This window comes from Marmota flaviventris, chromosome 6 (assembly GCF_047511675.1).
Source record: "Marmota flaviventris isolate mMarFla1 chromosome 6, mMarFla1.hap1, whole genome shotgun sequence".
Lineage (NCBI taxonomy): Eukaryota > Metazoa > Chordata > Mammalia > Rodentia > Sciuridae > Marmota > Marmota flaviventris.
Genome location: NC_092503.1, coordinates 57,576,668 through 57,598,752, shown reverse-complemented (window position 1 = coordinate 57,598,752; position 22,085 = coordinate 57,576,668). Strand labels below are relative to the sequence as shown.

The 22,085-nt window shown below is 40.0% G+C and overlaps 1 protein-coding gene across 1 annotated transcript in view; it reads right to left on the bottom strand.

Annotated features, from left to right (window-relative positions):
* Window positions 1-22,085, bottom strand: part of Prep (prolyl endopeptidase) — a 112,981-nt gene that overhangs the window by 36,011 nt on the left and 54,885 nt on the right. Inside the window, exons 8-10 of the mRNA XM_027928270.3 lie at window positions 11,854-12,045; window positions 7,024-7,221; window positions 1,820-1,923 (exon numbers count right to left, since the gene is read on the bottom strand). Coding sequence (XP_027784071.2) covers window positions 1,820-1,923; window positions 7,024-7,221; window positions 11,854-12,045 — 494 coding nt within the window. The remainder of the gene's footprint in view (window positions 1-1,819; window positions 1,924-7,023; window positions 7,222-11,853; window positions 12,046-22,085) is intronic.

Below are 22,085 nucleotides of genomic sequence, written 5' to 3'. Positions count from 1 at the left end.
AGAGAACAGTGGGTTTTGGATGGAGTTGAGGAAGCTACATAGCAGAGACAGAGAGGAGAAGGGGGTTTCTCTAGAGTAATTCTGCCCAAATCTAGGGCAGCCAAGAATGTTCTTGAGAGCAGAAGAGGGGACATGTACAGGGTGCTCCCAGGTTGTCCTTGGCAGTAATTGATAGGAGAGGTACATCTATTCTCAGTGGGGGCACACAGGCAAGGACTAGAATAGGCCTTGACCAGGCCAAATTTAAGAGCTAATAGGAAAGATTTGTACACATGGAGAAAAGGGACAACAGTAAAGAATGACACCCTAAAAGGGAACAGATTCGTAAAGTGTAAGTAACCTGATGAGCCATGGTACACCAGATACAGGCTGCAGGCCCTACAAGAAATCTTCCGGACAATGGCTCACCTTGAAAATGAAACTAGTCAGAAGTAAGCAAAATTGATACAGAAAACTGTTAAGTCTGCTATTTCTTATTTCTGTTGAGAGGAACAGATGGTATTCAGTGTGCCAGACCCTTACTATGCACTATCTCATACTAATCACAAAGGAATCCTGAAAACTAGGTAAATAGCTCTATTTCACTGTTGGAAAAAAAACCATGGCACAAGGTTACATGAAGACTACAGGGCAGATCTCGGGCTTGCCAGGCAGGGCTTCTTGACCAAAGCCCAGTGCTTCTGATATTCAACACTATTTACACACAAAATTATTCTTAAAGGCTAAACATACTAAATATTTTAGGCTTCATCTAAACTGCAACACTGTAATCTGTGTTGCAGTCACTGTGTAAAATGCAGAAGCAGCCACGGACAGCATGGTGGAAGCTACAGCTGCTCTCCAACAAAACAGGCGGCCAGTTTGCCAACTCTCAACATGGAACAGGGGAAGGCACACCACAATCCCGATCCAAATCCAACACTTGACCTGTTTTTGTCAAAGCTTTGCTTATGACCTAGATCTAGTCCATCAACTGGACTATTTCTAGACAACTGAAGGATAATTTGCTAAATGACAATGTTCTGGTTTCATGAAAGGATCTTTGGAAGTGTCCAAGATGCTAATCCAAGATCTGTTCCAATCTTCCTTCACAAGCAACATTCTGATTCCTAATCTGTGGTCTGCATGGTCCAGCCCCAAAGGATAAACATGGGGAGCACTACTGGTGACCTCTCACTGCTAAGGAACAGAGATGTTCTTTGTCATCAACCATACAGTGACTCAGTTTCTGGGAGACTCAGTACCCTTGGGGCACTGAAAAAAAAACAAAGAAGAGAGTCTTCACTTGAAAAGATGTTGAGAGAAGGAGCTTGTGGTAACACGACAACTAACTAGTTAATTTAACCACTTAAATTTGTTACTGAGTGCCTACTCTGTGCCAAGCAGAAATCTGTAGGAACTTCAGACTGAAAATACTGACTCGCAGCACCTGAGTGAACACTTTCCACGGAGCAAATCTTTGAAAGACCTGAGTGAGAACATTAACCATTTTCAAGTAAGTAGACACACACAGACAAACGGTGTTGCTTTGATAGCTACTGCAATAAGAGCCCCGAGACAAAGAACTTGGCTTCTTGTCAAGAATAGCAGCCACAAGAGCAGAACCCATAAGCTCTGAGAGGGCAGGGACTATGCCAGGCTCACTGCTGAGTTTTCAGCGTCTGGCTCAATGCCCAGAAACAGCAGGGGCTCCAAAGATATTTGTTGTCTATATTATTATGGATTACCTCTGTGGCTTCTGACAAAGTAGAGTGTGAACAGCCCAGCCCCCAAGTCACATCTCCCAACTCTCACAGTAATAAGATCAGAATCTCCATACCTGGATTGTCTGGTAATCAGAAGCATCGATTCCTTTCACAGTCACCTCTCGGAAAACTCTGGGCTCCAGTTCCTCTTTGGTAAGATCACAGTGATAAATGATACCTGAAAGGAGAAGTCCTAGATTAGTCCACAAGACTCACCAACAGAGGCAAGGGCAATGAGGGCCACAAAGCACAACTGTGTGTCAGGCAAGGCAAGACAGGAGAAGACTCAGGGTCCCAGTCAATCACTACTGAAACAGAAGGGTCACTGTCCCAGAAAGGGCTGACAACAGAGACTGGCACAAGGGGTGTCCTGTGAGAGTTCACCCTCCTCCTTACCCTTGAATGCCACCCCTCCTTCTATAACACTACCCTGAGCACACACCACAGAAGATTCTAATGCACTTTGAAAAACAAGAAAGGGTAAAACACCCAACTGTGGAAACTTAACATATTTTCTCCAAGCAGGTCACTTAAAAGTGCAAGACAAAAAAAAAACCCAGAAAATTCATCTGGGGCCTTCTGCCCAAAAGGCAATTGACAGAAAACTCCAATGACTTGCCCAAGGTTAACAGCTAGTCAGGTGTCTCTCGAAGCGTACCCTGAGGCTCCTGCTACTTGCCACTTACTTATCCTGGGACACACATACCGATAGCAGAGGGGGCCAAAGGTGATCATAGATAGTCACTTTGGAACTGCTTTTTCAATTTTGATGATCTCAGTAGCAACACAAAGTGATTAATATACACCAAAAATCTCAGCTTATTTAACCACTAATTAAAATTGCATTTCCTGAATTAAAGCTACTCTCTAACATTTAAGAACGAAATCAAAGAAACAATAAGTAAGACGAGTCATTAATGTCTGCAAACAATGGCACTGCTGTGGTTTAGGAAACAGAATTAGAGTGGCTGGTGTGAAAACAGTACTTTCCCACATAATGCTTTAAACATATGCTGTCAAGCATATGAAAAATTGATTTTGTGATCCCAGTACTTGCTGGAAAACTGAAAACCAAACGGTACTCTCCCGGGGCACATTTAAATTGACTGATCATGCATTAAAATGGCGACATACTCTTTCTTCCAACTCCTCTGTGTATGTACTTCACTAACAGCTAAGAAACAATACTCTGCCCCCCACTGGCAAGGAGTAATATATTTATTTATATTCATTAACAGCATGACAGCTAGTCTATATCAATGTATTTCAATTCTCCTGCTTATAAACTATTTCAAGGTTACTAAAATTAGATGTCTGGTTAACACTGGCAGTAAGAAGACATATAACATGACTAAAGTATTGACTTTCTTAGTTTAAGTCATATTTGGATTATGTCATTTGCAGGAAAATGGATGGAGCTTGGGAACATTATGTTAAGTGGAATTAGCCAAACTCACAAAGTCAAGGATATGTTTTCTCTCATATGTGGAAGCTAGAGAGGGAAAAAAGGAAAAGAAAGGTGGTGGTAAAGGGAAATCGAGGGAAGATCAGTACAGTAGAGGAAAGAGACTGAGGGCAGGAGGATAAGGAAAAGGGAAATATTGGGGAATGATATTGGCTAGATTCTATTGTTATACAGTGTGCATATACAAATATGCAACAACAAATCCCACTATTAAGTACAATTATAATGCACCAATAAAAATATTTGGATATTTGTTAGAATACAGCTTTATATGTAATGTACCTCCAACCACACTCTGTGCCGCATGCCGATTAACTACATACACTGAACACTGTTCTTGACTGTATAAATGTAATCTGGAGAGCAAAAGGCTCTCTTCAGACACACTTTAATTTTCAAGAGCTTTTTGATCAGTACCTAGGACCCATCGCAAACACAAAAAGCACCTAAATCCTTGAAAGAAAGTCTCCAAACAAACAAAAAGAAGACAGAGTGCAGCCCACGCATGTGCCATTTGAGCACCTGATTCAGCTGCGACTTTCCACAAACTATAGTTCAGAAAATGAACTTAGGAGCCAGAATTGTCAGCTCACTGACCTCACCCAAGTCACCCAGGTACTAGAATGCAAATCCTTAATGAAGGATAAGGAATAGGAGATGGCACTCTTCATGCTTGTTTATCTAGAAAGGTTAAGATGTCAACTCCAACAGCTGCAGGAAGTAAACAAATAACAGGGGCTGGTCATTATTCAAAGAAAGCGTGTCAAATACTGTTTCTATTCTGTGCAAGGGTACACAATGGGTCCTGGAGGGAAACTGGGTTAAACCTGAAGGAACCAGTTCATAAAACATTTTACTAAAGCTTTATATGTATCAATCCACCTGTGTTAGCCCAGGCTAGCCCACTGCACATTCACACCATAACTGAAGCACTGTGACCTGATGATGCTGGTGTCCTATCTGATTTGGCTCTATGGGGGAAAGAACAAGGAAGATGGAGTTTGAAGGAAACATTGTAGAATCATGAAGAACAGAACCAGTTAGATGCTCTCTGGGCAACAAATGTCAAGGTTTAAGGCCGAAAGAGAAAATTGGATTATGGAATTTCCTTAGGGCCAGAAATCGTCTCTGGACTTGAGATGATTCCAGATGAAAACAGCACTTCAACAAGGCCATTCTGGCAGTGGGACAGAGGCAGGTAGATCAGCCAGCATGTCCCTAGTATAATCTGAAATAATGGAAGGAGGGAGGCACTCTAGGGGAAGTGCACAAGAACCACGGGGGTCTTGAAAGCTGCTATATGGAGGGAAGGCAAGGGAGGTCTGTAGACACCAGTTTATCCGATTATAGTTTGGGTTTAATGCTATTAAAAGAAAATCAAGTCCCCTAAAAAGTTCCTGTCTTTCCCAAACAGCCTGTGAAGGCTTTTTAGATTTCATCCCTGCCTCCCAGAGCCATGCCTGTGGCACTCCTGTCCTGGATTATTAAAAGAGGCACATCTCTCTGGAGCTAACCTTGGGCAACCCCCAAGGTTCCCCAAGCACAGAATTAATCAGTTCAACTGCTAAGAGGTTTGAGCTACAGAGAATTAGTGCATCATGCTACAAATTGCCCTGGCTGCCTGTTTTCTCTCAAGTGTGACTTAAGGTGCAAAAGTCACAAATGGCCTTGGCTCAGGATGCATCTTCTCCATGTACCTCCATGGGAAACAAGATTAGCTGGCATGCACCTGCCAGATGTACCTCATATTCACAGCGGGAAACTGGGGCTATACTTATTTATGACCCTGAGGCTTTACTTATAATTCGTGTCTCTGCTGTTGACTGTAGTGAATGGCTAATCTTCAGAGGCCAGCTCCTGGCAGCTTTTGAGTAGATGTGTGTGCATGACGTGTATATACACACACTGACAATTCTTCCTTTTCTGAGATAGATTTGAATTATCTGACTTTTTTTCCTTTTCACCTTAGAAGGTCTGAGTCTGAAAGCCCTGTTCTCTGGTTTTCGATAACAAGTTGCATTTAAGAAGAAAAAGAGAGAAAGATGAAGGCAAAATGACGAAGAGACAAAGGAGATAAAACAAGCATTGCAATAACAAATTAAGGTTTGTTCAGAAGCTGCCTGGTGCTACAGAACCAGGAACACACTTCTCCTTCCAAACTTCACAGCCATAGTCATGGGTAATATTTCTTCGCTTGCACAGAACCAATCATTTTATACTAGGACAATGAGCCCTTTCTTCCCCTAGGTTATGATGAGCTTGTCCCTGAAATAAATGGCCACATGGGGTCACTGAAGGAGTTTTATAGGCCTCTGGGGATGCTGGCTTTCATTAACAGCAGGTGAGTCACCCCCTCTCCCCTGGCCTGTGCTCTTCTTTGCTCTTTATTCATTTAAACCATTCAAGATATGAGATTTTTCCAAAGTAAAATTTTGGGAACCAATATGAGTTTGAGGAGATAAATGTGGCCCCTGCAGCAGTGGGGTGAGTGAGTTAATCTGGAGAAAATGGATTCTTCCGTCTGCTCACTGGCTGCTGCTGCCCTCCAGGCTCCAGGGAGAAAAGGGAAGAGAGGGTGGGGGACACAGCCTGACAGGGAGTTCTGACTCCAGGCCTTGGGCATGGTTTCCAAATTCCTGGGACTCTTTTCCCAGGCCCCCCCCACCCCATCTTCTGAAAGGTGTTTGGGAAGAAAGCAAAGCCTGCCAGGTCTACTCTCAGACCTACTTACAGAACATCATTCTCTTGGTTTTAATAACCCTGACAGCAACCTGTCACCACGATAAGATTTCTTATCCATTGCCAGCTCTGTGACTCAGAGGCTCAAAGGAAAAGTGGATGAGGCATTACTGTGATCTGGCCAAATCCCAGAGGAGGACGGAGCTACTTGCACCTGCCGAACTCTCTCCTGCAACTTCCTAATTCTCTAATGAACCAACGACTGCAACAAAATCAGGTGGGACAAAAAGTGCTGAAGGAGCTCGACAAATGAATAAGGAAAGTGCAGACATTTTTCAGCCAGACTGCTTTTAAGACAGGCTCTGCCTGGTCAGTTGCAAATTGCCAACTAAGCCAGACTCCTGGGGACAAATCACAGAATGTGTACAGCTGTGACTGTATACCAACAGTACAGTGGAGTAGTAGAGGAAAAAAAACAAAACAAAGCAGAATGAACGTGGCCAACTTTTTAAAAACTTGAAAAAGAAAATTCTTTTAGCCAGGTGTGGTGGTGCAGACCTGTAATTCCAGCTATTCAGGAGGCTGAGGTAGAGGATCATGAGTTGGAGGCCAGCCTAGGCAACTTATTGAGACCTTGTCTCAAAATAAAAAAATCTTACAAGTATACTTCCTTTCCCACTAGAACCAAAATAACACACTTTTTTTTTTTCATAAGGTTAAGACTAGAAGCATATTTTAAATCAGTTTACCAACTGCCAGATTTATTAATGTTGGGGGGCTACAGGTATTATGTTTTATTTTTGTTACCTCACTCTGTGTCCTTGTGGACTGTATAGACCAAAAGGCTGAACTGAGGGTGATATGTGTTGGCACCAATTTTTAATCAACTTAGAACAATAGTTGTTCCCGTCCCCAGAAGAACAGACTCAGAATACAAGATCTATGAGGGTGCACTTTTAGGTGTTCACATTTTCCTTTGTTCTGAGCATCTATTTTTACTCTTTTATTCCCATTAAGTAATCTGGGCTACAAAACAGCCTGTGTGATTTGCAATAACAGCATTGTATTTCCATTTACCAAAAGAAATCCCTTGTCTGATTTTTTTCAAGTGACTAGCAGTGAAGAGACCCTCACCTGGAGATAAGAAGGAAGTGAACTGGTAGAAGATCTCAGTGTCCTTTTTCTGTCCGCTGTACCCCACGATGCTGCCGACCTCGAGCGGGAAGGTCTTGAGGAGAGCACCGGTGGTCAGGTCGTGCAGCTGCAGAATGTTCTTCACATCGTGGAGGTAGCACAGGACCAGGAAGTTGGACCTGACACAAGCTACCCATTCTGAAAAGACACAGAGGGAGGAGAAAAATCCAATGACTTGAAAATAAGTGAAAGATTTATTAATTAATTGAACAGCACAGTTCTAGAGCTCTCCATGGTGCTACTAAAGCAAAGATAAATGCAAGAGTCTTTTTATAATTGATTTTAATCATTCATCTGGTTTCAGCCAATTTCTCTAATAAGTGATTATAATGGATATGTTCAGAGGAAACAAAACATCCTCCACCTGGGGTCGGGGCCTGAGATGACAAACAACCCTGCTGCTATGGTTTGCATAAATGTCCCCCAAAGCTCACAGTGGAAGGTCTGGTCCCCAGTCTGTAGCGCTGTTAGGAGGTGGTGGAATTTGAGGTGGGGCCTAATGATAGGGACTCGGGTCCTTGGGGTGTGCCCTTGAAGGGGATACTGCACTGCCTCTCCTTCTCTCTTTTTGCTTCCTGACTACCATGATGTGAGCAACCTTCTCTCCATGAGCTCACACCATGATGTGCTATTTCATCACAGGCCAGAAGCAATAGGGTCAAGTGGCCACGGACTGAAACCTACTAAACTATTAGCCAAAACAAACGTTTCATCCTTATAAGGTATTATGTCATAGCAATGGAAAGCTGACTAGCATACCTGCCTACATATTTTGTATCCAACATCAAGCTGTGGGGTGAGGTAGAAAGAACAAAAATCGAATTGTGAGTCATGTTTCAAAGGGTTGATGATTTGACAAGAATGTATGAACTCCTTGGTTTATATCAGATACCCAGACATTCTGCAAGGTCCCAGAGCGATAAGTAGGAAGATGAGGTCATTTCTATCCTTGAGATACAGTCCTAAAAATACAAGTAGTAAAATGTAGACCAAAAGTAAGTGGTTTATTGAGGGCCCCAAATAAGTAAATCCTTAAGCAGGGTTGAAGTCTATCTTAAGTACAGGCATAGAGACATGGAGGTGGGGTGTCAGAGGGGTTAACAGGGAAAGGATACCTTACCTTTCTAGGGGACAAGGTGATGGAAATGCATGAGACTCAAGAAAAGAAGGGCAGAGTGGAGAGAGAGGAAAGAATGATGAATGAATGAATGAGCAGCTGGGAGGCTAGAAGGGAGGAAGACTAGTAAGCTGTTCAGTTCCGTGGTGGGTGGTGATGCTGGTGGAGGTATGATGGGGCATGTGGATGGCAGGTAGAGGGGAGTTCAGTCAGCTGTTACTGAGGAGCCACTGAACAGAACGGCAACATAAGTAAAGACAAATTCATAAAGGATGTGTCTTTTAATTTTATTTATTATTTACTTTTTGTGACTTGATCTCCCTATGTTGCCTGGGCTAGTCTTTTTTTTTTTTTTAAAAAAAAACAGTACTGGAGATTGAATCCAGGGGTATTCTACCATTGAGTTATACCCCCAGCCCTTTTTATGTTCAGACAAGGCCTCACTTAAGTTGCTGAGGCTAGCTTCAAACTTGTGATCCTCTTGCCTCTGCCTCTTGAGTTGCTGAGATTATAGTTGTGTACTATGATGCCCCTCTCCAAGGATGTAAGTATCTGACAGTTGAATGCAGAATGGATGTCTACAGAAGGATGGAGAGGAGTATGAACACTATTACAACAAGCCAGTCAGAACTCTGGGGATAAAGCCTTCACAGGGAAGTACAGAATTGAAAGGCACTAACTTCCCAAGAAAAATCACCAGGCCTTGCTGACTGCAGGGATGGGAGAGTGGGGTACAGAAATGACTTCTCCTCAACTCCCAGGATGGCAGTGGGCATTGACAGTGCTCAGTGGACAGTACTCCTGGGACGGGAGAGGTCAGCGAGGGGATAAGAAAAGGGGAAAATAGAAGTGCAGGCACAGAGGTCAGCCTGGGGTAGGACAGGCCATCCAGAGGGAGGGATGCTGTCACCTGGAAGTAGGCTAGGGCTGCAGGGAGCAGTTCAAACATGTTGAAAAGCCTTTCTCGGGTTTCATGGTGGGCTTCTTGACACTGTTTGCTTTCACAACCCAAGAAACCAGTAATTCACACTTACAATGTTATCATTTACCCACATGAACATTCCCCAGAGGGAACTCTCAGCTCACCAGGGCTCCTAATCTGGGGTTGCTTGAAGAACCAAGGCAAACTTTTCCTCAAGTGAGGATATAAAGCAGTCTCACAACCCAAGGCGATTTGCTCATTCTCTAACAGGGCTTTCTTTTTAAGAGCACCTGAATCAAGCAATACATTTCATAAGTCTTAATGTTATTTTTTTAAAATATTTTTTTGGACTTTTATTTATTTGTACATGCTGTTGAGAATCGAACCCAGTGCCTCCCACATGCTAGGCAAGCGCTCTACCACTAAGCTACAACCCCAGCCCCACAAGGCTTAATGTTTTAAAGAGAGAAAAGTATGGGAAAAAACTGAAGTAAATTACAGCTGTCAAAGAAGAGTCAATCTGTGTTAACTATGAGTACATCAGAATTACAAAGCAGACAGTGAATAAGAAAAGGACAAGGAGATTTGTAGACTGTCATTAATAAAAGCTCTGACTTTATGGCTGTACTTTATGACTCATCTCTAGTTTTTATTCTCGGTAGGGCATTCTGTGCTAATGATATATAGCAAATTCAACTGTGCTTCTCTTTTGAGTTGATGAGTTCTAGTGAATATTGAAGATTTCCCCTTTCCGGTCTAAAGAAGTTATAACCTTTCAGAGGAAGGTTAAAAAAAAAAAAAAAATCACCCCTCCCAACTCCAACAATTAATTTGCATTTCACTAGATCAACCAATGAGAGAGGATGCCACCTTAAGGCAGTTAGAAATCCCCGTTTAAGCTTTAGGTGGCAGAAATTCAGATGCCTTAGGAAATATTTACAACATCCAAGATGGCTTGCGCTATAAGAATCACTATTTCAACCTGATTTGCACCTACAAAACACCAGGGTACTTACATGGAGACTTATATCACCCTAGTCTATCTGACCCCACCAACGCAAGTGTCAGTGCACCTGGAGCTGAGTGCAGTCTGGCTCTCAGCGAGCTCTGGCTATGGGCTGGCTGTGGCTACCCTTATGGGAATATTCCTGCCTCAGTGTGGAAAAAGCCACGGGCCTCTCAGAGTGAGTGACTTATTCCAGGACTCATGGGACCCTAATCCAAATACAAAAATGGGTCAGAGTGTAAAGAGGGTTTTCAGAAGACAGTTGAGATGATTTGCTAAGAGCGAGCACTTGCCACGCGTCTCCCTTCCCACTGGGGAAAGAGTGGCAGGGTTACTCCCTTCTACTGACCTCAGCCTGAGAGAGAGAAAGTACTGGCGCCTCACTGAAACCAGCGAAATGATGGGGACATGAACTGGAAATCTAGAAGGCAGAAGAGCTGGCTAACAATAAGAAGAGCCTGGGATGGTCTGCAGCCTTGGGGTTGCACATGGGGACTTTGTAGAAACAAGCAGGCAACGGTTATTTTGGGTCCTCTCTAATAAAACTGGCTGCAGGGGTGTGAGATCTCAGTGCAAGAGGGTGGCAGGGTATGGTCAGATACCCAGGGCTGAGGAGAAGCTCAGGCAAACTAATGCTTCCTCCAGAACCAAGAGAATTGTGGAAACAAGGCCCCAGCAGTAAGTGCCCACAGGAAAGGTAACCCTGAGAGTCAGCTGTAATCACCTGCAGTTCACTCCAAGCAATGGCAGAACTAAATACCTGCCAGGCACAGAGAACACATCACCGTCAGCCAGTTAGAAAGAGTCCCTTTTGAGTCCAGGACATGAACCTAGACCTGCCTGACTCCAACACTCTACTTTTGTTCACGAAAGCCAAACGGCAGGACTACTTGTTCTGACACAGAGCGTTATGCAGGCTGGGTATGTGTTTTCTCAATTACAGAACATACACCTTTGCATTTCAGAATGGTCCTCATATTCTCATTCGGTCCATCAGTAGAAGTTCACATGCAACAAATAAGCCATGTTGGCCTAAGAATACTTAACTCCCCTTTGTATTTTTTTTTTTTTTTTTAAAAGCTCCCAAGTTAGTCAATCTTCTAACCAAATTAAGCTTTCATGCAATAAATAATTTATAGAACAGCATATCATTTTGGAAAAATCAGAGAAAATGAATAAAAGGGGATTGAAAGGCACTGTGGGACACAACTAATATAGAAGGGAGGTTCTCAAGAGGTTAATGTGGTTCAGTACACAAAACAGTAACTACAATGGTTTTCAATTAAATCTGACAATAGTCTATTTTCTAATAAGAGGGCTGTAAACCCATCTGCAGATCAACAACAGGTATAATGCAAACAGCAGAAGATTATTCAAAAGCTTAAAGCCCAGGGTTGTGAACCTAAACAGTTCAAGAAATTAAATGTTGGTGATTATCATCAGATAATAAGAAAACAAAGAAAACTGCTATTTAAAAAAAGTAACACTTTTAATAGTCTGAATTCATACCTTTATGATTTTTACTCTGCATTTCCACATGATCTCATAGTAAGCTACCAAGGTGTCACACAGCAAGGACTTGGATGTACTATTCAGATAATTTATTCCTGATTAGAGGTCAAAGGTTCTTTACCTTGTAACCAGTCACCAGAGAATGAGATGCACCAACCTGTTAGTGTTCTCACCAAAAACAAAGCACGAATTTCAAGTGGCTTGTGATCTTACCCAAGACATCTTTCTCGTGCTCGGGAACAAGCACTTTCCACTTAGACTCGTCAGGATCCGTGAAGTCAATGTTGATCAGGCGATAGTTGGGAGAATGGCGATTCGTCTTGAATGTGAATACTGTCCCCTCGTTAGTGACATAGTCATATTCTCCTTCAAAGTTGTCGATTAGTTTCACCCACTTCAGGATTCCTGGTGAAGAACAAAACACTCCCATAACCATCCCAATGTCAAACAATGATGTAGGTTTGTATATGGAGGGGGGATGTTTTCTATCTTCAGAACACGAGGCAGAGATGATATCTGGAAGTTCTAAGGCACGAGAAAGAGGAAAGGGGCCCCTGAATAGGCTAGCGGTGAGGGGAGAGAAAGAACCTCCCCTACCCCAATCCACTGGGAAAGCATCAATTTCAAAATGTATCTGACATAAACGATCAGAGAATATCTCAAAAATTTCATAAACAAGAAAGTTCGTTGACTTTAAACTACTGAAAGGCCAAGATAGATTTGAGGTATCTCTAATCACCTTTCAATTTCACAGTGAAATTGCTACTTTAACTTGGATAGTTCAATTATATTCCTTGTGTCTTTCTTGAGTACTTTACATTCATGATCTCATTCACGTCCACAGCATATCTTTATATAATATGCTGTTTAATAAAACTTGTTAGGGAAAATACAATTTTACCATAGAGAGTTCTGTGTCACACATGTTACAGTTAAAACCCCAGCTTTTGGGCTAGGAATTTAGCTCACTAGTAGAGCACTTAGCTAGGACTCATAAGGGCCTACGTTCAAATCCCCAGAATCACTAAACAACCCAGTCCTCTCAATATTTAGCTGTGTGTCTTTGAGCCATCTTTTTATCCCCTACTAAGACTCATTCCTTTTCAACTGTCAACTAGAAATACTAATGGAATGTGAAAATTATAACCATGACTACTAGTATCTACCCATAGTAAAATGCAAATTATTTCTAAGTAAGTGATTGGAACTGAGACTAAGAAAGACCAGTAGTTTAAAAAAAAACAAACAAACAAAATAAAACACCCCCCCGCCGAAATAAAACACTATAGCTTTTCTATATTCTAGCAATAAGCAATTAGAAAATGGGGGTGAGTGTACCTCATTTACAACAGAAGCAAATATAAAACACCTAGGAATGCATTTAACACGAAATGTTAAGTCTATATAAAAAAAAAATCTCTAAATTTTTTCTAAGAAAACTTAAAAATTAAAAAAAAAAGAACCCTTATAACTAGAAATGTATACCATATTCCTAAATGGAAAGACCCAACATTTCAAAGGTGCAGATAGTTTCAGAGGAAATGTATAAATTTAAATTCTAATCAAAATCCAGATGAGATTTATAGGGAATCTGACAACATCATTCTAAATTTCTTCTGGAAGAACATACAGAAGGAAAATTATTACATTTTTGTTCATAAAAGGAGGAAACTCTTACACCCTGATATTCCAACCAAGTCCTTCACATCCAGTAGGAAACCATCCTCCTGACTTTGAGAATTTCTCACTTTTCTTTGTACCTTTTCTGCCTTCATTTGCATCCATAAACACCACAGCTGAGCTTTGCCTCATTTTTGAACTTTATATAGAATGAAATCATAATTCATATTCTTTAGCATCTGACTTCTTTCACTTGACATTATGTTTATGAGATTATTCATCTTTTGGTTATTGCTATTAACTGTTGGCTAAATCTTACTGGGCTTAAAAAGCACTTGGTATTAATTCAGTCTTTTAAAATTTATTGAGAAAAGCTGGGTGACCTAATTTTTTAAAAAATTGTTTTTTAAGTGTTCTGTGTACAACTGCAAAGGTTTGTTCTGTGATAACTGGGTATGATTTGCTAAATATGCCTCTTGGGTCATTTGTTAATTATAGTGTTCAAATCTTCCAAGTATTTACTGATTTCTTTTTGGCCATTTGTTCTATCATAGCTTATTTTAAAAAACGCCCCTCTGCAATGATCAAGAATGTGAACAACAATAAATACAGGCAAGGTTGTAGTGAGAAAGTAAACTTGTACATTTTTGGTGGGACTGTAGACTAGTACAACCACTTTGGAAAGCAGTTTGGATTCCTCAGAATACTAGGGACGGAACCTCCATATGAACCAGTTATCCCACTCCTTGGTATTTTCCCCAAAGATCTAAAATTGGTATACTCCAGCAATACAGCCACCTCAATGTCTATAGCAGGACAATTCACAATAGCTGAATTATGGAATCAACCGAGATGCCCATTAATAGATGAATGGATTAAGAAATTGTGATATTGTATGTGTGTGTATATATACATACAATGGAGTTTTACTCATTCATAAAAAAAAAAAAAAAGAATGAAATTACGGCATTTGCTGGTAAATGGATGGAAATGGAAAACATCATGCTAAGTGAAATTAGCCAAACTTAGAAACTCAAAGGTTGAAATGTTTTCTGTCATATGCAGAAGCTAGAGTAAAATAAAGGAAAGGGGGAGGGAAGGATAGGATATATATAGAAACAATCAAATATAAATTAAGAGATGAACAAAAGGAAGTCAAATAGAGTACAGGAAGGGGAATGGAAAAGGGGAGGGAGAATGGAGGGGAAAGTGGGAAATCATGAATTGAAATCTGTTTCCTTTCAGGTATGAGTTTGTCAGGATGAACCCAAATATATAACTATAAATTTCTAAAAAAAAAAAAAAAAAAGAAAGAAAATGCCCTTCTGTAACTGTGGGTTTGTCTTCTTCTAACTGTGTCTATTCATCTCTGCCCCCTACATTTTGAAATTATGCTGCTAGATATACACAGAAATATTATACTTAAATAAAACTGAATTGAACCTTTTATGATTATCAAGTTTTATCTCTACTTAGATATGTCTGCTTTGATATTAAGATAACTACATCACTCTCGTGGTACTACCTGAGACCAATTATTATTCACTTTCTCTTTTGCTTTGTTAAATGCTCAAACATTTTTTTTTGGAGGTGGGGAGCTTTTCTAGTTGTCCTCTGCAGACTGGTTGGTCCCAATGTTTAGTTTATCATGTCTGAAAGGAGTTTGTTCTTATTCATGACTAATAACACGTTTTTCCATCCTTGGTGGGCTACATTCTAGGTACTTTTTAATATTTACATTCTATTTCACTAAATCTCTCTTTAGCTGTGTTTAATCTCCTCTTCTGTTCAGTCTTCTTGATATCTTATTTCTTGTTATGATTCCAAGCTTGCTTCTTGTTTATTTTACAGCAGTATTATACTGTTTATTTTTAAAAAGTATATTTAACATATTTATTTTATACTGAGAATTTGATAATTCCAGTCTGGTGCTCCTGGTGGTTCTATTTCTTGGGGTGAATGTCTTTGTCTGATTTAGGCTTTTAAATATGAACTGCTGATCTCCCTTGAAACTCTTATCTGTGGGAATTCTTAGAGGCCTGGGCTGAAGTGGCACTCTTCCAGAGAAGATCTGTATTTGCCTTGGCTTGCCTCTTGGAATACAGCCAACCCGGGAGCACGTTAAATTTAATTCTTGGCTTGAAGACTTCTGGACCTCACAGGCACCATCAGTTTGACTAACTTGCACACAACTGCTCTCATGGTTTAGGAGGAAAATTCACATTTCGTCTTCCCTCATCTGTCCTTAGGGCCAAGGTGAAGACAGGCAAGTTTCCTTACTATACTCTGCACACTCCTGCCCTAACACTGCAGGTTTATTTATCAACCACCTTTAGGCTGAGGGCACCTCTCATTAGAATCTCAACCATGGAAGAAACATGGGCCGAATTTCCCATCCAGCTGGCCCCAGCAGAACCACTGGGACAATCCACCTTCCATCCTAAATTCCCTGCTTTCATTCTGGTTTTGGTCTCTATGGTTTCCTTTATTTTGTGCGAAAGTAGCAATGTATTTGGAAACATACTTTATAGACATTTTACATCATTTCAACTATTTCCATTGGGAGATTATTCAGAATATTGAATCTGCCCAATTACAGAAACAGTTTTTAAATCAATTTTCATAAACGGCTAAACTTTGCATGTGAGTTACAATTGTATTTTTTTCAAACTACTAACCTCAAAAGACTACTCAGCAGGTGATCCACTCAAAGGTAAATTAAATCTTAGTTCATACACAACAAGGCTTTAACAATAAACTCCATACCTTAAAAGAACAATAACATAAGTAAAACAGGATCAAGCCATGCAAAGTTTTAAGATAATCAGAAAGGATCATTTGTTTATAATAAGGATGATGAAACATAATTTTATCAACCATGACATTTGTAAACACAAAATCTTAGTTCAGTGAAATGTCAGATTCCTGAAATATTTTCCTGACAATAAAGCATTTCTTGATGTGAAACCCATATTTCACTTACTAACCATCTAATGGTTTCTGCCTAAAATGGTCTTGCAGCCAGTGGTATTTAGTGTATACTAAATACCACAAGTATGCACCAGAGGCAAAATCAGGTAGAAATTTCATTCAGGACTGCTGAATACACAGATACCTCTGAAGATGTGGCACAGGTATTTAAGTAATCAAGTTCCAATGAACACCAAGACTTCACTCTGGTCATTTTCTGTTACCAAATTCTGAAGCAGTAACTCAATTATAAATTCATACTGTGAGTCAAAAGCTCATTCAGAATAAGCAAGCCATAAAATCTGATATACAGTCCAAAATGTAGGCCCTCACGGGGCAGGAAGTTTTTTTTAAAAGCTCATGAAATCCTTTTGCTCTTTGAAATACCGCCTCTGGGTTTTGATAAAGAAATAATTGATGAGAAAAGGTATTTCAATGGGACAATGAGACTCATTCATTTTTGCTACACACAAGGGAGAACCATGTTGATTTAAATGGAAAACAGAAAAATTGCTTTGAAAAAAAAAAAACAGTCATGGCTTAGCTTTGTAACCCTTTCCCTTTTTGCCCATTTTCTCTGAAGTTGTTTTGTCTGTAAGTATCACTATTCACTCTGAAGCCAAAAGAATTAAATTTCTGAACCTCTCCACATTAAAGTTAAACTTGCTTTTTATAAAGCTGCTTCTTGGTGGGGACCGATTTGTTTACTGAGTGATTAGCTTAAAACAAATCCTCTTAGGCTTTTCCTAGAGCAAAGACATATTTTCATTCCTTTCTTTGAAAATCATCAAGGAGATTAACTGCTTTTCATAGAAAATGATGAAGTTCTCTTAATAATAGTACTTTAGTGCTTTTTATATTTTATAACAACTATATAGGCTTCACATATCACAATAACAACAAACTCAAGGTGTGTGGAGACTGAGGGGCAAGAGGCTGCTGTCCTCTGGCCTGAAGGTCCTCCTTTGTCCTGCTCTGACACACAGTAATGATTAGAACCCAGGCTGGGGCCCACACTGGCCTGGATCCGAATCTTTAAATGGTACTGGGAAAGCTAGTTGGGCTCACAGCTTGGTTTCCTGGGGAGAGTAACCCGTGCTCCTCACAGTTTGCTGAGACTGAATGGATTATCAACACACATAGCTCAGAACCTGGCACACAGGGAATGTTCCATGCAAATAGGTACCATTATTCCAGATAACCACAGTATTCTTCAAGTGACAGAAGTAAATGGAATGTGATGGTTCTGAAGAGAAGGATTTACTGAGAGTAAACTTAAAATCTAATCTAGAAAAAGTCTTTATAATTTAAAAAATAAGTACTAATGTCACTGGGTATGGTGTTGCGTGCCTGTAATCCCAGTGGCTCAAGAGACTGAGGCACTAGGCAACTCAGTGAGACCCTGTCTCTAAATTAAGTAAAAAAAAAAAAAAAAAAAAGGTGTGTGTGTGGGGGGCTGGGGATGTGGCTCAGTGGCCTAGTGCCCCTGAGTTCAATCCCAGTACCTGCCCCACAAAAGCATTAATGTTATCATTAGTATTTTTCTCTTTTATATCAAATTTCATATTTTACTTCTTATTTTCATGCAGTCTTTTGGTATTCTAATTCTTTTTTTTTTCCTGCATCTGCATCCCCACTCAGGAAGCCATGACATTTTCTACCAGCTCCCTGACTTCTCACGGGAGTCCTCCTCCTCTATTGGCCTGGCTTTTAACATTCAGATGACATGTTAAGCTTAGAACAGCTCATTTGCTTACAACTTCTTGAAGGTGTATCTCCTGTTTCCCACTCTACTCCCAAAGGATGCCCACCCCACGGGACATGAACTACAGGGTCAATATCATCTCCACTACTTAAAAACAGGAGCTCAGCCCCCCTGTATTAGCCAGTGATGACAAATATTGAATTTTCTTTTATGGTTACATGCTACCATGTAGTGTAGATGAATTTGTGCAGGAGAGAGTTAATTTTCTTTATTGACATGAAAGGATTAAAATAAAGCCATGGAAAGTACCAATCAATATGAAGTGATCAAACGTGCAGCAAAAAAGGAAAAATCAGAGAGACAGGTGAGTGAAAGTCTAGATGCAGTACAGGGTGTACTTATAGAAACCAGGCAGCAGCAGCAACCCCCTTCCTTCCAAAGTCACTTCATTAATGCTGTGATGGGAGCAGAGACCACTTCAGGCCTGTTGAAGAAGTGTGTCGAGTTAATAGCAAGAAGGACCTCAGATTTATTCAGTTCTCTTCTCCTAACAATTGCCTCTTACGGATTCTATTCAAAACCTGGGTCATAATTTCAAATCGATTCAACACAGGGACAAATGGCCAGCTTCTATTTTGCTGCTGATTATCCTATAAAGTAGGAAATAAAGTAACTGAATAAAGTAACTGCAAAAAAAAAAAAAAAAAAAAAAAAGGAAAAGAAAGAAAGAAACAAAGAGAAAAGGAAAACTACAAGAAAAGAAAACAGAGAGGGAGTTTAGAGATGTCCTGGCTCTGAGCCTGGGGCTGCAGATGGAGTCACAGCACCTCTGACAATCCCCAGAATCCGCCACTGACAAGTTCCATGCTACTGTCCAGAGGGCAGGAGCCCTGGAAGGACAACCATGGCTGCCATCACCTCCGGTGCCCAACAGGAGGGCATCCAAACACGTCTGCTCCCTAACAACATAAAACACAGTTCCAGATCTTAGAGTAATCTTGCCTATAGTTGTCTATAATTAAAGACAACAAAAGGAACCAATTTTAAATTTTAAAAGAATTAGTAGTATCTTCCACTTTTCTAATACAAATACTTAGAAACTTATGCCTAATTTGAATATATTCATATACTTATAAATATATTTATATTTTAAAGTATAAGTTCACTTAAATTTTCATGTAAACTTTTAAATGTTCATATATTTGGGAGATAAGAGATAGTTCTGAGGCCTGATATTTAAATGTAAGGTAGAAAATATGTGGAAATTAATTCTAAATTTAGTTTAAGTATATGAAGCAACTTTACATATTCAAAATAGGATTATTTATAGCAACCTCAGGAAACAAAGTATGTGTGTTTTTTTTCCAAAATAAATGATTTAATTTAGAAAAGTAGAGAAAAATATAACTAAAAAAAATCAAGACAGATATAATTTTCTTGCAAGGTTGGGGATGATTACTTTCCACTCATCTGCAGGCATCAATCATATTAAGAATCAGAAGAGTCAAGATTCAGCTGACTTTTTTTTTTCTGAATAATAATAATAATAGCCTGGTATCCTTAGTTATACCTTGATACTTCTTCACTTTTGATTTTAAACAAACAACAGAAAAATAAAAAGCAGAAAATCTGCTTATACAAAACATAGGACCGAAACACAGTCTGCAACACACCATTCTCTCAGGGTTTAGAAAGGACCAAAAAAAAAAAAAAAAAAAAAAAATGCTCACAAGTAAATTAATTAACAGGTATAAAGGAGGATGGCTCATAAAGCAGCCATCTGGACACAAGGATCACTAAGGGACAAGCTGGTGTACACCTACCACTAGGCACTGGGGTCTCCACAGAGAACAAGACAGATTTGGTCCCTGGGCCCATGAGGTGCACAGATCTGCACACCAAATGATTTTGTGCACAGTGGGGGAGAGGAAAGGGCAACACATAGAGAAAAGTGTCTACCAAAAGCACAAGGGCACCTGGGAACCTCAGAGGCAGACACCTTGCATCCCAAAGCAGAATGAGGCCACTGCAAACAAGCTTCTATGTTAGCCAGTGGAGAAGAAGGGAATGTTCTTTGTAGAGCGCCTGCTGTCAACTGTTTCGAAGAGTTAAAAACATACATAAACCTCTAAGCCCCAGATAATAAGCTTAATATCACTTCTCCGGAGCGGTGCACATGAGGTGGGCCATGGGAAGCACCTGTTCAGACCAGGCAAGGAAAAGGAGCAACTGCAGCTACTAACTATGCAACCAATGTCTTCAGATTATCCTGAGGTAAAGCACTGCAAATGTGAAAGGCAGAAGTAAAGTTCTCCCAAAAGAGGCACAGGACAACAGGAAACCTGCCCTCTTCATAAGGCAGCTAGTAGGATGGACAGCATGGGAGAGAACAGCAATTCAAACTTATATGACAAAATGATTCTAGTTTTATGAGATCCCAAGATTTGATGGATCCCTATAATAATGGAGCTTTGCTCTCTCTGTGCCTTTTCTATGACATTAAATTGCTCCTGGACACTTATTTTGTGCTTCTCATTTCAAAAGGCATCTGGGTAGAAGGTTTTCTTGAGACACAAAGGTACAAACATATTAGGAAAGAAGAGCCACCTATGCAGTTTTGTGGCGTATTAATAAAGAATTAATCTAGATGAAAAATGCTGATAATTTTCCCTGCCTTTAAGGGAAAAAAGATTAAAGTCAGAGCAGAAAGACTCTAGGATTATCAAAAATGGTGCAGATTCAGTAATAAAAAGCAGAGGTTTCATGACATGGGGTTTAATTTTCATTCATCAGCTGCTCTTAACTAACTCATCCGACATTTGTGTTCATGAATTTAAGTTCAAGGCTAATTACCCTTTGCCTTCATTTAAAAAGGATAATAAAAATGGGGAGCAAGTAAGGAAATAGCAAGAGGGAGGTGGACACTCTCACAGCAGGGCACGAACCCCTGAGCTGTCAATTTTCAACCTGTATAGTGAGACACCCTCCCACATGGTCTCCACTGGAGGAGCACGTATTTGTTTCTCTCTGATTAAAGGACTCTTCTAATTATGAATCTGGTTTTGCAAGTTAATACCAAAGCCTGTATTTAGAGCAGTTTTGTCTTTTTTTTTAAAGAGCAGTTTTGATAACTGAAATTTAAAAAAAAAAAATTAAAGGATGCCCTCAATTTCCTTTTCTTTGTAATCTAAAACAAAAGTGTGATGCTTCCAAATATTACCCTTTCAGATAAGGGAAAAAAAAGAAAAATGAATAAAGAAGAAATACTTGAGAACCTGCTGTGGGCCAGGAAGTCTGCTGAGCCCTTCTCTATGCATTTCCAGCATTTTTCACAATTCTCTGTGAGGCAGACACTCTTCTCCTATTTGCATACATGGGCATTTTAAGAGAGGGGGAAAACAACCTTCCAGGGTCACCAGTTATTGAGTGGTGGAACAGATTTAAATTCAAATATAACCTAAAGCTTAGTAGTAATTATTGTCCCAAGATACCCAACTATAATTGACAGGAACTATTTGAATAATTTTAATGATCACTGTATATCTGCAATGTCTTCTTTTAGACCCCCTTTTAGAGATTAAATTTACTTAATCTCTTCAATAATTAAAAACATACAGTACAGTTAGTACTCTATATCTGCAGGTTCTGCATCCTCTGGCTCAACCAGCCAGATTGAAAATATTTGGAAAAAAAAATTGCAACTGTATCGAACACGTACAGACATTTTTCTTGTCGTTATTTCCTAAACAGTACAGCATAGCAACTAATGTAACAGCACTGTATTAGCTATTATGAGTAATCTGGAGATGATGTGAAAAATACAGAAGAATATGTGTAGGGCTTATGCAAACACTATACCATTTAATATAAGGGACTTAAGCATCTGCCAAGGGTCCTGGAACCAACCCCCATGGATGCCAAGGGACAACAGTACTTGTTTCTTTAAACAGTCATAATAATCACATTACCAACCCACAATGAACCAGTGATCAATTAACAAACAAGAACTCTCTTAATCTTGTCCTGTGCAATTAATTTCTGAACCCAAGGGCAAAACTGACCCCCACTGGGTCAATCCTTACAACTGTCCAGAGTTTCCAGAATCCCAGGACTGCCATTCAAAAGAATAACTCTTCTGAGGTTTGTTATC